The sequence below is a fragment of the Passer montanus genome, unplaced genomic scaffold (genome assembly GCF_014805655.1).
Source record: "Passer montanus isolate IOZ18808 unplaced genomic scaffold, ASM1480565v1 scaffold21, whole genome shotgun sequence".
NCBI classification, from domain to species: Eukaryota; Metazoa; Chordata; class Aves; order Passeriformes; family Passeridae; genus Passer; species Passer montanus.
Window position 1 is genome coordinate 11,758,863 of NW_024366703.1, and position 18,647 is coordinate 11,777,509.

The window sequence follows — 18,647 nt, forward strand, 5'->3', positions numbered from 1 at the left end:
TAAGTCCATTGAGAAATAGGTGTCATACTCAGTTACTGTAAAGTATTACTCAGATCACATCTTCCCTCATGTAAAATGCAAAAGGAAAAGCAAAATTAAAAAATTCACAGTGCAAGAGCCAGGGCTGTATGTGACCCAGTGGCAGTGGGTGAGAGGCCAGGATGACAGGTGGGGCAAAGCTGCACATGAGAGCCTCTCCCTGGATCCCAGCACACCAAACCTGCCACTGGCACACACAGCGCTTCTACCCTGTGCTCTGGTGAGTGGCACTGGTGCTTCCACATGACATATTCCAGCTTATATCCTACCAAAAAAGTCAAGTTCTCTGCTGTTTGTTTCCCAAAAATGTGAGATTCTTTCTTATGTTGTCAAGTAGGAATATCCTGCTGTCCTCAAGGACTGAGTGATGTCAGGGGCAAGAAGCATTTCCATCCCATTTCAGTTGTCCTCTGAAACAGAGTGAAAGCTGTGGTCACTGCTGGAAAGCTGCTGAAGGTATTGGCCAAGATGAAATGGAGCAGAAACTAACACTGATTTTTAACACTGACTGCAGCTGCAATCAAATTCATCCTTCATTCCAGTCACCACAAAGCCAATCCAGAGCCCTGACTATCTGCAGGGGGGAACATCACCTCTTCATTCTGCCCACAGAGAAACCAAACAGAGCCACGTCCAGGTCTCCTGCTGGTGACTATTAGCTCAAAAGCAGCCACAGGAAACCCCACCCTCAGAGGACAGGAGAAGGATGGGTCAGGGCCCCTGGAAACTTTCCTCTAACAAGCCCTTACATGGCTTGGTGCAGAAGTAAAGAGCAGCAGGAATCATTTCACTTCCCAGCAGTACACAGCACAGTCATCACAGGAGACAGGAGAGAATGATGTGACTCTGGAGCAAGGGTCTGAGGTGTCTGGCTGTGAGTCTAAGCCGAGGAAGAAGAAACTGTGCATTTGGCAGAGGGAAGCCATCAGACAACAGGGAGAAGTGCACCGAGAGCCTTCTCTGTAAACAAACAGCAGCCTCAGAGCCAGGACCCCGCAGAGCCTGCAGGATCAGGAGGGAGCTGTGCCCTGTCCACGCAGGAGAAACAGAGTTCAGGTCATAAGGCTCTAAGTTCATGTTAAAAGAACTGATCTGAGCAAGACTCCTCTGAATATGACACCTATTGCTCAAGGATGAACTAAGACTCAGAAGATTTTAGCTCAAGTCTCAAATCCAGCTGTGAGCTTCCTTCCTGTGCGGCCCTGAGAAAAATGATCCCCATTCCTCTGTACCTCACTGTTAGATTAATGGCAGGAGTTGATGATCTTAGGAGTCTTGCCAGCCTTAACAATTCTGTGATTCTTTTCTGTTAAACTTTCCCTGCCATCAGTGAGAAAGCTGTCACTGCATTTTGAGCAGTATTCATCACAAACTGGCACAGTTTAGGGACACCCTGTGAGAATGCTGAAAGTGAACAAGAAATGCAGGAACCTGGATGTCATTTTCATGGTGAAACCTAGCTAAGGGTTGTAGGTTCTATTTCAAAAAATAATAAAGAGATTTTAAAGATGCGACATTTAAAAACACAAATCAGACAGAGTAGGATTATGAAGTTAAATGTACATATTTTTTTGTGATCTTGAACTCTGAGCTACCTACATTTTGTAGATACTATTCATCTAAACTGTTTTGAAATGCAAGGGTGCAAATTCCCAAGCTGCATTATTCCTCTATTTAACTGTTGGAAACAGTTCAGCAAATTGTGATTATTTCCATCCTCAACATATGTTTGTTTGCTTACCTGGCACACATCACCTAGCATGCTCATTTATTCAGCTTTAAACTTTGCATGTACCATTATTTCAACACCAGCATCCATCTAAATACTGGGCATTCCTAGCTCAGCAACAGCCTTGTGGGGCAGCCCATAAAACAATGTATTACCAGGAAGTCAATGGGAAAGAGACAGTTTCTGGGGCTGCTTCTTTTTTATTTTCATGTGTTGGAGCACTGCCAAGCCAGAATGTTTCTGCTAGCATTATTCCAACCACCCTTAACATAGAAAGCCCCAAGACAGAGAGCTTGTTTGTCCATGTTCTCCTTTTGCCACTTTCCCACATTTCTAGTACAAGTTTATACCACAATCCTGCTAGGCTTCTCTATTATACAAAGCAATACCAAGACACTGCTTTCATATTCTAGGGAGAGGACAATCAAAAGCGAGATGGAAGCCACCTATTTTTGTGTATTTTATGAACAAGGTGATTTTTGTTCTAGCTTTATTGTTGTGGTGTTGTATTTCTGTTACAGAGAAATGCTTGGAATGCTGTTATTCTGCACCCTAGGGGCAGTGATTTGGATGGAGTCAGGATATGCATTTCAGCTGAGAGCTTTGCATAGGAAAGGCTTTTAGGTCCTCACACTTCCAAGCAGGCTGAATTCAGCAAGGAAAGCTTTGGCAGGACAGTCTGGAGCACACTCAGCAATTACATTATTTAGTCAGAAAACATCCTGTGAACAATAAAGCAATGCAATATGAGGTGCTCCTCCCCCATGACAGCCTGAGCACCAGGAACATTGATTCATAACCACAGAAAGAGAGATACACTAAAAAGAGACAGCAGATCAAGCTGCTGCCAGGTTTCTCTCCTCTCCCCTTTCCTACCACCTGAACTTGTCCAGGACAAACTCCAGCCTAGTTTAAGTAAAAGTGATATACCTTCTGTCTTATTTTGAGCTGCAGAAATGTACATCAAAGCCTGCTCAATTAACCCAAAGTCCCACTCTCTGCTAGACTAGTGCAAATGGCACTAGCTGGAGATGGCTGTTATTAATTAATGACAGCAAAGGATGACCTGATGCTCATTTTGAACTCTGTCTGTACTTTACCACACCATCATGTGAGGAAACTAAGATCTGCCAGATGCTGTAAGTGCTGCTTTCAAGTTAGTTTTTCCAATTTGCCATCAGAAAGCAGCACCTCCCACCCAGCCCTCTTCCAGCCTCTCCTTGCTCCTGCCAAGCAGAGCTGCTACTCCATTTCACATCCTGTTCTGGGCACAGCTGGAATAAGATGACTGAGGTATAAGGTCAGGGAGAGATGACAGAGAGGGACTGCAAGGAAGGACAAACTACAAAATAAAACAAGTTAGCTTCAAAGGAATGCCTTAACAATATGATCTTGTTTTGGAACTCCTCCAGTAAGAATCTCTCCTCAGGATTTCAAAAAATGGCTGTGACAACACTTTCATATTTCTTTCACTATTCTTCTACATTCCTTTCAAGTACATCAAGTTTCCTAACCTAAATGCAATATATAAAATCCCAACATGTATTTGCCTTTTTCACTTTTATTTCTGGTTTACATAAATGGGTATTATACACCCTTCTACCAACAGTAATACTACAGCAAGCAATAAAAATAACTTAATAGTGAGTATACCACCCTCTCAGAGAGTAGGTGGGATTCAGATCAAGGATACTTTTTTATCAAAGAATAGAGAATATTCTTTTTTATGTGAAAAGATCACGAAGAAACCAAGCTAGGCAATAACTGGGAGTGCAAGACTCTTAACAAGAAAGGGGAGATGAAAATGAACAGACAAGAAAAAGGTGGCTACAGAAAGATATAAAAATAAAGTACATGGGAATAAAAAGAGAGATGTGACCAGATAAAAGGGAAGGGTAGCAAATATAATTAAGAACTGGAGGAGACACTCTGTCAATGTGCATGAGGAATGAGGTCTACGTGGTTCTAAGCAAATGCACTGCAGCTTCTTGGAAGATTTTTCCCTTGCCTTTTACAAGTTTGGAGTGTGGTCCAGAATAGAACAGAAACTGATCAGCAGAAATCAGGGGAAATCCTTTCACTTTGTCTGGTATCTCATACACCATTCTGGGGTTAAACTATCCTGAGATGTCAAATTCAGAGGCAGCCTAATAAATTTTGGTTTTCAGCAAGCATAGGTCGCCTCAGCAAGGGTCCCTGCAAAGTCACAGTTACGGCCACCTAATAGAGCAAAAGGGTATCAAGTGAAAAAATATGAGAACACTATAGAGGACAGGATGACTATAGTCCCCCTTGGACATATTACATGGGATGGTTTATAAATTCCTGAGATCTGTGACAGAAAAATCACAATGGCTGATTTTCTTCTTTTGGAATGGAGACATCCTTACCTTGCAGATACATTTCTTCTCCTTCTGTGAACATTTGGTTGCATCTGCTGCATCGTGCACAGCTTGGATGATAATGCTTGTCACCTGCCTAAACAAAAACAAGAAAGGAACATGAGGGACAAATACATTGCACTGCTTTCTGACTTTCTGCTGGCTGACCATTGCCCTTTTTCTTGTATTTCACCTGTTTTGCTATAACACTGCCCTCAAGATGTGACAATAGCACTGAGGATTGAGCTCTGCCACACTGCTGAGGTCTGTCCTGTCCTCAGCAGAGGCCAGCAGTGGCTGCCTGGGGAAAAGTATGGAAGAGAAAAGACAGCACAGAACATCCCTTCCTCTTCACACCTTCCCATCAAGCAATCAGAGTCCTGGCTAGGAGATACATCATGAGGTACCTGTTCTCCATGATCTGACAAACATCTTTTTAAATCATCAAACAGTCCAAGGCAATGAATGCCACACTGCAGTTTGTTTGTGTGAACCTGCTGCCTCCTCGTTTTGCCAATTAATGAGTTTTCAACCATTTTATTCCTTGGCCTTCTTCCCCACACTGCTGACATGGGTATTAGTACAGAAAGCTTTCTAGAGCCACTTCTGGGACCATTAATTTAATTCTCAGATCCCCAACCTCAGAAGCTGCACCAGCACAGACAGCCTGAGCGAATTTGAACTACTGCTGTAAAGGTCCTAAACACCCTAGATCCTGTTACCCAAATCCAAATCCACTGAGTCATTCAGTCTCTTAAATACATTGATACCATTAATAGGTAAAGCTGATCAGATTTCAGGCCTATAAGGACAGGAAAAATCAAGGCATAAATATTAATGCGATTTCTTCTCTTTAGGAGACCAAAGCAATCAATACATTAGCTTCCTCATCTCATAAACTAAGCACAAAATGTCCACATCAGGCTTTTAAATAGAAAAATTATTAATGCTAGAAAATGACCCTTCATAGTGACAAGTAAAGAATTCTAGAAGTCTGAATTTGTATCTGGCTTTCCAAAGAAATTAGCTTAAGTCCTTTTGCAGAAATATTCCCCATCCACTGAGATGCTGTATGCAAAAAATATCTCTATAGCTGACTTGTAAAATGCCAGCAAAACCATCTCCTATCTCATTGTACTTAAGACCATAACATTACTAAATCCAACCTTTCATTTTGTCTATTAAGAAGAATAAAAACATATTTTTGGTTCACATATGACATTTGTTACACAGGCTTTTTATTTAAACATATATATATATATATATATATTAGATGATGAAGTACATGGATTAAAGTACCTGACAGCTACCGGAAAATCAGCTCTACCACCCAGCTCTTCTACAGCTAAAGCTGCACCATTCAATTTTAATAACTCTCATCCAGGAACTTCAGCAATACAAGGCCAGAGAAGAGGACTCAGCAGGCTGTTACTTCAGTTACACATTTCACTGTTCAGCTGCAAAAAGCCTGCACTTCTCTTAATCAGATTCTGCATTTACTCTTGATTCTTGCACTTCAGGGGCAAAATCCACCAACCAGAGTAATGGGATTTAGGTGTTCTTAGTAAAGCAGATTTAGAGCTATCCGGCAAAACAGGGTGTCTATTAAAAGGGAAAATGAGAAGTCACTACAAAATCTGCTTATTCAAGGAAGAAAATCTAATGAGGGAGAAAACACAGAAATGATGTTTGACTTGCAGCAACAAAGCTAATATTGAACTGAGAGAGAAAACACAGTTAATGCTCATTCTCTATCATTTTCATTACTGGCTGCCTTCTTCATCTCTGACTCTCCCTAGCAATTATTTAACCACTGAGGTGTCCCACTAGTTTCATTCAAGACTGGAATTTACAGGATAAAGAAATCCAGAATTCATCACATTATTATGTGTAGACCTGTGGCCTCTCTGAAGTTTTGTTTTCCTGGAAAAACTTCTGATAAGCTACTATCAAGGGAATATAGTTCAAACCATGTACACCTGCCTGTTCCCAACAGCCAGAGGGATCAATTTCAAGTTTATCAGGTCTTTCCCTGAGACTGAAACAACTGGCTAAATTTTAGCCTGGTGTGAGTGGCGATGAATGAACACCACGCCCCAGATAATACAACCCTGCAAGCCCAAGTGAGAACACACCCTGCACTGCAGAGGTTTTGGGGCAGTGACATACCAGAGCAGCTGTAGTTGTTGTTGTTAAACACTCCCACAACAGTTTCATGAGTTTTTCTGCCTCTGTAATGTTTCTACAGCTCATGAATGGGATCCTTCCTACAGCAGGTATTTGCTGGAGAATATTCTGAATCTCAGCTAATTCAGGACTCATCTTGCTATGCCTGACTTGCTGTGATCATCTGGGAAAATGGATGCTAAAAATCAGTCATTTATAATGTATTAGGACAGACTTTTGCATCTAAAAGTCAATGAAATATTCACACTTTCTAGACATCTCCTTTCCCCCTAACAGGGCTACTAAACCCTCATTCATTGTGTTCAGTGTGCAGCTTTCTGGGATCTCATGCTACTGTGCTGTGCATTAAAAGGTTTGCATCTCAATCCTCCTGGCAGGACCAGGAAACACTGATTAAGTGCACGTTTGCCTGAAACATTCTTCAGTCAAAGTGAGAGAGAGTTAAAGGCTCTGTCTTCTCCCTCTGCTGAGCTCTCCTCGCCCCTTCTCGAGTTCACATCCAGAAATCCTTTGCAGTTCTCTGTGCTGCGCAGACACTGGGATCTGATATATCATACTGCTTTTGGTCCCTTCTGAATCATTCCACTTTGGTTGAGTCTTCAGGACTACCCAAACCATCAAGCACGAACTGTGACCCATATCTTAGAGGACCGTCCCTCAAATAAGATGGAGTAAGCTAAATTAATTGCTGTGAATGCCTTGGTTTGCTTAACTAGAAGTGCTAAAACCAACCAAAATAATATTTAACAATTTACTTCAAATTGTTAAATGAAATCAAATAAATTGACAGCAATTTATTGTCAATTGAAGTATTAAACCTATATGTTGCTGTCACTGCCTATAAAGTCTCTGTTAAATCATCAGACGTTTGCATGTGCCCTAAAAGCAAAGAACATCAGTTATCAATTTATGACAACACACAACCTCTTCTGACTTGCCTATTTATCTTCTACCCACATTGACAAATCTGAAATAGGTTCTTGGATAAAATCCCATTTGAACACAGAAGACAGAAAAAATTAAATTAAGAAGAGCAGAAGGATGTTCTCATTTACCAAATAATTCCAGAGCCTCAGAACTGCAGAGTGAAGAAACAGTGATCAAAGAATTCTACGAGCATAATTATAAATGCAGATAAGTGGATGCTAAATTTCAGTAGCTATTTATGGCTAAGCAAATCTCACTGATCAGTGCCTGATCTAAGATAAAAGTGTTTTGGTTATTTTCTGTATACTACAAATATATATATTGTCCACAATATGCACATTATATGCATGTTCAAGAATGAAATAGATACATTATTCTAGATAGTATTAAGGATCTATTTATTCTGGTAATTTCAAGACTTAAACTGGAATCAAGTCTGTATCAACACTAACCTTCAGTTTTGCAGTCTACAAAGCAGGTTAAATTACATTTAATGTCCTACATAAAATACTTTGGAACAACACTACCAAGGAAAACCATTGCAGAAATGTATTCTTCATAACCAGGGTAAAAAATAAAACCATATAATCACATCTCTAATGCTTGTGAAGGACAGTTGAAGGCTCAGTGACCAGAATTCATGGATGATGGACCACGCAGAGGAGCTGGATGTGTTTACTCTGCAGATGACATATCCCAAGTATGATGAGCAAAAGTACCAACTCTATTATGTATTACAACAATACCAAGACCTGTAATAATAGTTGACAATGAACAACCACATTTTTCAGACCAGATTTTTCATAGATCACCTTTTCAGACTTAGAGGCTACACATTTCCAGCCTTTGCCCAGTGTGCTATTCTCCCAAATGGCCTCAGCTTGGATGTTACAAATTCTCCTGAGCTAAGAGCCCCTGCGGACTGTTGGCAGAGAGCTTTGAAGGTCCCTCCAGCGGGGTGGGAAGTGACCCTGCACTGCTGTCCTGAGTGAGAGGTGGCAGGACAGAGGCACTGGGTTACACACTGTGTGCACCCAGCTTAGACACCTCTACCAGTCTAAAAGGTAAACTAAAGGGTGAGGAGGTACTTGAAGCACCAGTGGAACACCTCCCTGTGAGCTCCTTACAGCCTTCTCACCCTGCTGATGCTCCAGCCTGCTCACAACACGCACACTGCTCATCTGCCTTCACTTTATAAACTCTGCTTCTTCGGGGACCTCCTGGACACAAAAATGTACTGTCACTCCTAGCTGTCAGGAAGGCAGTGGTGGGTATTGCATGAATTATTCCAACCCAGAAGCTGCAAATACACCTGCAGGCAAGCTGACACAACCCATCCCAAAAATCCAGCTGAAAAACTCCCTGCACTGAGCTCACATACAGTGTTAACCCTGGGGTAATAGCACTTCAAAAGCCAAGGACTGCATTTTCAGAGTCCAACCCCTCTGCTCCCACTTCCCACAAGACTAACTTTTATTCTCTGAGTGCTTGTAAAGCTCTAGGCTGATTAAATAAATGTTTTCCTCTTTGGTGAACGTGAGAGCTTAAGATTTCCTATTACTCATGCCTTCAGCTCTGTCCTTCCTTCCAGAACAACAGTGAACAAGAGCCAGAGAGAACAATAACAAGAATCGCACTAGGAGAGCTCACATGCCAGTGGGTCTGGTAGAGGAAGAACTAATTACCAACAGACATGTTCTGCTGGCCAAAGGACACAATTAAGTGCATATTTGTTGTGTTACATTTGCACAGCTGCACTCCTTCACTCTCCTTTCAGAGATAACTGAGCAGTCACTGACACAGAACTATTAAACACGTAGAAAGTTTTACTTTTCTCTTTAAATACTACCAAAACTATTACGTAGTTGAAAGAGTTTCTGAGAGTCTGAGAGCAAAAGTACTTTCCTTTTTTCCTTTTTTTTTTTTAAAGGCAAACCTATCCACTATCTATTCCTGCCATGACTCTGAGGAGAATGACTTGATTTCTTAACTCTCCTAAGGACTTTGCAGCAGCACAAAGAATAATTCAGACTCAACTTTTAAACCCCTTAAGGAATGTCATGAATTGTAAAACAGGAACTGTGGCAGTAGCCTACAATTTTCCAGTGAAGCTTTATTTTAATTACTTGCAGAGGTCACAGAACCTTCAATCCTGTTTGATGTTCAGTGTAACATCAAATTCCATTGTTTCCTTCTCTGCAGGCTTCTGTGATCTCACGAGTGGCTGGAATAGCATAAACACTATGAAGACCAAAATTTGCTTCTAATAACATCCTGACCCAAACTGTCCACTCATTTTTCCCAGGCTCTTATCTGTTGAGCAAGTCACTACAAATATCTGTGCTCAGAAAAAAAAAAAAAGGTGCAGTTTCTTTGCTCCCAAAGGATTTCAGAATCTACCATAAGTTTCTTTACTACTACCAATGGAAGGAAAGTGTAATACTTTTTTTTTAAATTAGTCCTTGTCTAATATGCATCTTTAAAATTTGCACCTTCTAAAGCTGTTTTTCACACTCCTGCCACAACATCTCAATAGAAGCAGCTCTCAGCAGAGCCTGTGCCTCTGTTCAGCCTGCAGGAGGATGGAGCAGCAGGAAGCAGAGCTCACACTGGCAGTTCCCAAGCTGATGGAGCTGCAACAGACAGGGCTGGGGAAAAGTGGGAAATGGAGCGTGAGGCTGTGACTGTAAATCTGAATGACAAGAGGCATGGAAGAGACATGGGAGACCCTCTGAGCCCACCACTGATTGCTGTGCTGCTTGGGGGAGACAAAACCCCAGCTGCCCTGCTGTTATGAACACTTGCACTGTTAATTCATGCCCAGTGTCTGATTTTACACAAAAAATACTCCCCAGCATTACAACAGTGACTGACAATGTCATGCTAGTATATTCCTTAATGGATGGACCGTAATAAACTTTGTAACTTATTAATGTTCATTCTATCCACACACAATAGTGTCATATCTATCAACTGCTGCTGACAGCAGTGCAATTATTCACTGCATGGAATACAGTTTTCCTTACAGCAGAGATGTGAGTAATCACTCAGGCTAAATCCCCAGCTGTACTGGCATGAAGAAACAGCCCTTGTTGCAGCTGAAGATCAACTAGACTTGGTTTAGAAAGATCCTTGAAGTTATTTGTGATTGCACTGTCAGCTCTCCTGTGAGTTCTCACTTTCCTGCAACACCCAAAGTTGAGCAAGCTGCACACACAGGTGAGATGCTCAGCTGTCAATTATGGTCTTTATGGAGCTCTTCATTCTGTCTTTACAGGGCAAATCCACCTATTGCTACACACAGGACCAAAGCTGAGAATTCCTGTTACTTACACAGTCAACAGCAGGTCAGTACAAAGAAGGGAATTCCACTCACCTATGAAATGCACCCACAGGAGCCCAGAGTGGCTGGCTAGAATCTTGTGGGCAGTACAAAGGAGCAAAGCAACTGCAAACACAGCTTCATTGCCTACTGCCAGGATTGCAGCATCATCTCTGTTAGGATCTTATGTCAGATTTATGCACAAGAAACCTAATCCCACAAACTGAATATGCAGTTATTCAGAAGCAACCCAGAAGAAATATATGCACTATGTTTTATATTTTGTTAAGTTTCATTTGTATCAAATTATAATACAAACTGTGAATTCACCACCTTCACTACCCCTATTTTAGGTGCATATGAAGGCAAAATCCAACACCCACCATTTAATTTTCTTTTAAATTCCATTTCTCGCAAAGATTAAACTCCTCAGCAGCAAGTATCTGACACAAATCCCTTCTCTATTTCTCAACAGTGCTGGAACAGCTCCAGTTTATAAGTACAGGTGTGGGCTTTCTATACCTTCTGTAATCTTCAGGCTCCACAAAGCATTAGATAAATGAATATTCCTTTATCCTGTATGCATTTTGTCCAGCATGATTTTTGACATGAAAAGATACTTCAGAAACTGAAGGACCTGCTTACAGCCACATTCATATTGCTGGACTAGTTTTTAATTAGAATTAACCAGCAGAGCTCCTTTACAGTAACTCCACCATAGTGCCAAGGGTCTTTCCAATCAGCCTAGTGCTGGAATAACTGTAATTTTGACTGCAGCAGCAGCAGCACAGAGCCTGTGCTGACTGCAAGAGTGCAGTGCAGGTGTGCTGAGCTGTACCAGTGCCCCATGTCTGCAGCACGGTGTGAAAGCCATTCCAGCCCCAGCCTGCTGAGAGCAGAGCAAAGCCCTTGGCTTGGTTCAGTGCCGAGTGCCAGCCCTGTGGCACAAGTGAAGGGACAGCAGGGAGCCCTGGGAATGGGTTTTGGACCGGATACACACCATGCCCAATCTTCCGCAACACCGGGAATCTCTCGCTCCCTAAATCCTCCTCGAGTTCCCTCTCATTAGGGGATGACAGAGCCACTGAGTTATCAGGAATATGGAATTGAGGAGGCAGACACCACCGTTTCTCCTTTTAACTCTGCACATGAAGTGATTGCTGGTCCCTTGACCCCTTCCTCTGGTTGGACCTCAAATAACAGAGCCTGATGTTTGTACATTAGCAGATCACATCCACTGCAGCTGCATTTGCAGTGCTGAAAAATAGCTCCTTGAACTAGAAAGAACTTCCTCAGTCAGTAGAAATACAGCTGACTTTTGAAATTTAGCTAGAAAGTCAGTAACAAACCTCCCCTGTATCTTAAAAAAAAACCTCAACAGGAATGTTTCATAAATCAGAAAGTCTTGCACCTGACAGCAGCTAACAAATACTGGATCTCATCCTATCATAAAATCTTTTTAGCTTTTTCAAAAATTAGCACGTATCTCCAAAGATGATTGGACTGCATGTAAGGACAAATAGAAACAGAGAGCAGTGTTAGATGTGTATATATAATTATACATGCATGTGGCATTTGGAAGGAACATACATATTCCTAGATCTTAAAGTAACCATAAAAGGAAAATCAAACCATTTTTAAGACGTTCTGCTGCAGGTCCCAGTCCTAAGAACTGAGATAATATTAACTAATGAGGAAAAAAAAAAAAGGCCAATGACTAAGTAAATAAATTAGAAATAAATATAACTAATTGGAAAGATAAATTTACCAAAGAAATAACTAGGGACACTATGTTTAAAGACAGTAAAAATCCTTATTACAGTATGATGTGAAGAAACCAAAAACAGATCAGACAAAATTCCCTTGTTAGCTGTAGCTGAAAAATGATGAAAAATGACATCAAAAAGGCAGGTGTATTCAGGATGTTTCTCTTTAGGGTCTGTATTCGACAAAGCCAATTTCCTGTTTGATACTGTTTATTGAGCGAGATTTTTTTAAACAGCATTTTTAACTAACCAAGATTTACAAATTATTTAAGACCTAAATAATTTGAACTCAAAGAGGCTTAAGGAGAGTGTAGCAAGGCATTGCTCAGACAGATGGCTCTGATAGCAGGGGAGGCTCTGCTGAGCCAGATACCTCCGACACTACTTCCTTCAACCCACAGCGTGAGGTACTGCTGGCCAAGGCAAGAACACAGAACCTCCCCTGGTAAAGCTGCTGGTGACTCACAGGCAGGGCTTGTTTAAGCCATCTAAACCAAGTGTGTTCTGACAGACTGATGGAAAATATCTGCAAATCGAGAAGGCAAGGCTGTGAGGCTGAGCCATGGTCTGGGCAACAGCAACTGAGAGAGGCAGCTGGGGGACATCATTAAAACATCCCAGGAAAGGATGTCACGGAGTACCTGAAAGGGCCTGCTCTTCTGATCATTTAATGTGTACAAAGAATATAAAGGAAAAGCAGAAAAAATTGTATAACACTGGTGGGTATGTCCACGTGAATTTGCAGAAGGGAATTCAGTGGAGAATTATCAACACAAGGTGAGCTGTGATCCTGAAGGACTCAGAGTCAAATCATTACTCAGATAAAGGCTTCAGAGGGGACCAGATCACAATGACAGGTGATTAAAAGCAGAGAAAGGATGGAATAGCAGGGAAAGAGCAGGAGCTTTTCAATCCCACTGAAAACTCTGTGGCATCAAAAAGCTGGAATTAGACAAATTTAACCTCAAAACAAGGTGAGGTTTCTAAAAAGCAAAGGTAATTTAAGCAGCATGAGGGAAAAATTTTGGCCTTGCAATTGTTCTGCAGTTTTCATGACTGGGTAATTTCCCAAAGGATAAGCTTTCATTTGGTTTCTAGGGAAAAGCTCAAATTTTGAAAAGAGAAGGTCAAGCAAGATGACTTTAGCAGTGCTTTTGACCTTAAAATCCATTCCAGTGGGCATTTCACAGAGAAAAGATTTTACAAATGCATCAGGCAGCTCCCAGGGAGCACAGGTCACACTGGAAAAATTTCCAGGAGAGTTAAATCAGTTCACTGAGACCTGTCTTGGCTAAACAGCAAAATGCCTTGCAGCTAGAAGGCAGCTTTGGCTGATCTGACTTGTGGCTCACTGAGACAGTTCAAGTGCAATGCCAGGAGAAGTTCTGGGGTTGGGTGAGGTGCATCAGCCCCAAAATTGCTACTGACCTGAGAGCTCAGCACTGCGGCAGGGCTCTGTGCCCTGGGGAAGAGTGGGAGAACAGCTCCAGGAAACACTCATGTTAAACTGTTCAGTGGGCAAGGGCAAACCACCTTCTGACTGGTGAACAAAGTGAGAGCTTGGGAGTTTAAGCAACTCACCCAGGAACAAAATTAATGCTTGCAGCAGAACCAGGCAGAGGAAAATTCTCAGAAAAGCAGCACAGGACAGCACTAGACCTAAGTACCTGTAGCCAATTTTCTTGTTCATCTCCCACAGAACTGCTTTTCCAGCTGTCTGTCAGAAGGCTGATTCAGGAACGATTCAAGCTTTGGCATGTGATTCAGCAAAGCCTGGGCTCCATTCTGATAGCTGCATTCACTTCACAGGGAGTGTCCCAAAAACAACAGAGAAACAAGAGATGCAAGAGCCAAAGGAGGGGAGAAAGCGACTAAGCATGAGGTCAGGCTCAGTGCATCCACAGAAAACAACCAGAGAATATAAAACAAAATAATAGCCTGTAAGAAACAAAGCAACATATAATTTATGGCAGTTTGTGCCATGGAGACTGATGGATTGTTCTGACAGGAAAGCATCTTGTGTGGGAATTAAGAAGGGAATATTTTTTTCTATTAGTGACTAGAGCCTGCTCTTGTAGGAAACTGATCCTATTGCAACCAGTCTGATCTGATAATGCTTTAAAAAGTCTAAAGAATGGGGGTTTATCCTTGATTAAATGCAATGCTACCTACTACCTTTGGAAACGTCTTACAGCAAGAGGTCACATCAAACAACAAATGACAACCTAGGGAAAGGACAAATTTACTTCTAATATTTTTCTTCCCAGTCACTCCACAAGCAACCATATCAGTTATGAGCCTGTATTTGACTACATCCAGACATTTCTCAGGAATCCTCGTTTTGTAATTCTGGCCAAAGTGTTAATGTTACACTAAAATTAACATGGAAATTAGAAAGGACATCAGGGTAAGAAGTGGATAGTTAGTGCAGAGCAATAGTTGACTGTTTTTCAAAAAGGACAACTTTGATTAATGTTAAAGACCACCAACATGAACTCTGCTAGAAGCAGAGCCTTTTCTTTTTGGCAGAATTCCTTTTTTTTTTTTCTATTTGTCAGTCTTCTAATTGCTGATATACATGATTTCCAATTACAGCTGCAAAATACACAAGTAGATTTTTGAATCCTTGCTGGCAGGAATATCCAGAGTATGCATGTTGGAGCCAAGACACAGTAGGAATTTTACTCCCTATCTTGTTTACTTCAGCTTAACATAAAAATCAAGATTTCTATTTACCCACATATTACTGTAGTGATGAACAGGAAAGAGTGATGGACATAAAGCAGAAAGGGATATCTACCAACATTTGCTGCCATCTGATCTTCAACTGACTACAGCATCTCCATGATATTGCCCCAACAGCAGTAGTTCAAGGATGATGGTGAGATAAATCTGCTTAAAGTTTCTTACTACCTCAATTTTCACTCTCCTCACTCCTAGGAAAAAAGTTTCCAGCAAAGATGCAACTGCTTTACAGAACTCTAAGCAACAGCAAATCCATCTTTATGCATAACAAATCTCTTTCCAAATCCTACACGTAAAAGTCAATTTCTTAATATTTTAACTTATACTCAAAGGATTTATAAGAGTTATTTCCTTGACCTCTGCAAACCACAAAAAGCCCCAAACTAGTTTCACAGACAGTTTAAATGCCAGAGTATCTGCATTGCTGGTGATAAAAAGATGCATTTCTTACTGTGGGCTATTTTCCCTCTTAAAAGGAAAAAGGGTTTTAATAAATGTCACACATCCCAGATATCTATCCAAAGAGTTTTAAACCTGTATGATGTTCTAATATAGCATAAGTATATAATTAAAATCTACCCATCTTGTGCTTCAGGTGGTCATTTCAAACATTTAATCACCCATAAAATACTCCCATTTCTTCATCTGTAAAATCACCTGCTCAATAAAGACAGGTGTTAATGCTGTGGACTTCAAAGACCCTAGAGATTCCAAACATATCTTTTGGCTTAGTATTTGTTTTTCTTAACATTCTCCCTCCCCCCTCAGGAAAACACCCTGCCAAAGCAGACAAAAGAGAGAGGTGGCTGAGTCCCATGAAGTGAGTGCTGAGCACAATACCTGGATGGAGCCTCCTAGGAGCAGGTGACAGCTACAGACTTGCCCCAACAGGCTCTTCTCCACTTCTCAGATTTCAAACACGTTATTGCTGCATACTTCCCAACAATTATTTTTTACTGGAGATAGGTATAAATTCTACTCTAGTCTTCCAGAAGTCAGTTGTAAACTTTTCACTGATAGGAAGGCTTAAAGCAGGAATTAAAAGTGAAATATCAGAATCCTGCAAAGAATATTTCACCACTTAATCAATTTTTCATTGTGATTTCAGTCCAGCAGAAACAAAAAGTAACTGAAATAATTTCCCATTGCTGCAGAGTGCACAGCCACACTCCCCTGGCACCACATCCCAGCTGCCAGTGGGGCTGTGACCCTGCAGGAACTTCTGCTTCAGTCTGAACACTTTGGTGCAGGGATCATGACTCGTTTTACATCTCCTGGGGGTGATTTTGGCAGGTAGGACCAGCACAAGGCAAAGGTTTAAAAGATGGACAGAGGAAGCAATGGGGGCCACAAACCAAAAATTTAGTATTATGTTTTCCCTAAAGGGGTCTGCTCCCAGAGAACAAAATATGTTCTGCAGTACAACCAAACAACTGAATTCTTCATACAGTTAGCTAACACAAATGATACACTCATCCAGGTAAGTTACTCTTCTGCTAAATGCTGCTATTTGTTCTGTGCACCTCTAAGACATGAAAAAGCTACTTATTTTGTCTGTTCCATGTTACTGGAATACCTGTGGTGGCTATTTGTCACAAAAGCTGTTGGTGGTGGCAAGAAACTTTGTGCTCGTACAAATGCTTCTACTGAAATGTCATTTTAAAGAATTTTGATCAGTCTGATTAAGTTTTTTTGTAATATTTAGTACAAGAAACACACTAGAGAATATTTAACTAAATCAACAAGGTAGACACTAAAGATGCTTTGCCAGGATATATAGATCCTAATCAGCCACACTGTGCTCACAAAAGCAATTTATAAAGATAAGCCATAATTTTATAAGCACCTGAGAGATTTCACAAATCCCTTTGTGGCAATAAGGAAGCTTTAATTGGTTATTTTTTCAAATTACTTGTTACAACCTGCTCTTATTATTCACCATCTTTACATCCTCTTAACATTCCTCCCCTTCCTATTGATGTTCAAATTGACTGAAGGATGGTTTCCAAACCACTGCTGGGAAGTTAATGCCTTGTGATTATGCTGCCATAGCAACTGAACTTCTGTTAGGGCTCTGTCAACTTCAGATACTTATAAATCAAGTCCTTCCCAACTACAGATACCCCTCCTGCCAAATTCAATTTTTGATGGGGGGAATCACTAAAATTCTGCTAGGAAGACTTTTACATCAAATAATTTATATAGTTTTTCTGCAGGTATATTTATTCTAGATTTTTGATCTTGTGCCTGGTGTGTTCTCAGTAATTACAGCAGGGTATTTATTTTTCATCAGGGAAGGGTAGTCTAAATTAAGTTAAATGTATGCTGCTACTCAGCTATATAGGCAACTTGTCTGAATCATTTACCCATATTCTAAGTTATTATTAAACTTTTAATTTCCCTGCTTTTATCCAAACAAACCCCACATTAAGAAAAAAAAAAAAAATCAGCATTCCACATTAACTGATAAAACACATTTCTCAGCAAAAACAGAGGGAAAGCAGAAACAAATGCTAATCTTATTTCTATGCAAAAAAATCTCCAAAGTTATCGAAAAAGCCAAGAAACTCTACCAAGAATTATTTAAGGTACAGAATCGCATTGTCCCTCCATACACAGCAATCAGCTGCAATCAGAAACAGCCCGAGCTCTGTGCCATTCTCCTCTCTTCCTGGCACTTTAAAAACACGTGTGGCTGCACTCTCTTTATCTAAACCACACAATTATACACAGCCTTAAAAAAAAAAAGAAAAAAAAATCCTTCTGGTGCACAGGAACACAAGTACAAGTACCCATTACGATGCCTGGCAAGCCCTCAGCCCCATCCCAAAGCTGCGCCCCTGCCCTCCCCAGGCCAGCCACGGCCCTTTCCAGCCCAGCTCCGCTTTCACAGCGCGGGCTTTGTTTACCTTTGAGGGGTTTTTCACTCCAGCTCCATTTCCTCCTCAGCTCCGCTGGGGCTCGGGCAGGAGCAGAGCGGTGCCGCGGGCTCTGCTGAGCCGGGAGCTGCACCCAGCCCGGAGCCTCCTCCTCCTCCTCCTCCTCCTCCTGCTCCTGCACACACCCACCAGAGCCAGCACATCGCCCTCCCTGCACACTGAACCCACCGGGCCATCCCACTCTGGGGAAGGGAAAGGAAAAGCACCCGGGCCGGGCAGGGTAGGGCCGTTCTCACCACTCCTGAGGGGCACCGGTTGAAGGCCGCACAATTCACATTTTCCCCCTGGGGAGAGGCGTCTGCTGACTACAAACTCGGCACTCTCCTCCTCTGGAAGTTATTAAATATTACTTCCACAGCTTCTGAAGAATTTATACAGCCTCCTGGGTGTTGGTGTAGTTCTGTTAATAAACGGAGTTTCACTGAGATTATATTCTAGGCCAATTCAGACTGTGCAGCTGGAGTGCTGGGGCCACTTCCCACTGGTACCCGGATCCCTTGATCCTGTTTGCACATTTTGGAGTGAGATCGTGCTTCAGGCACACTCTAGGAACACTGGATGCGTTTTCAATGGCCTCTGTGCTCTGACCCTATCTGATCTCTCCCAGGTATT

General features: G+C 41.6%; 1 protein-coding gene across 20 annotated transcripts in view; it reads right to left on the bottom strand.

The window, feature by feature from the left end:
- ABLIM1 (actin binding LIM protein 1) overlaps window positions 1-18,647 on the bottom strand; it is a 185,611-nt gene that overhangs the window by 41,377 nt on the left and 125,587 nt on the right. For all 20 annotated transcript variants that reach the window (XM_039709090.1, XM_039709086.1, XM_039709089.1 and 17 more), the window contains one exon: window positions 4,159-4,246. In XM_039709090.1, the coding sequence (XP_039565024.1) occupies window positions 4,159-4,246 (88 nt within the window). The remainder of the gene's footprint in view (window positions 1-4,158; window positions 4,247-18,647) is intronic.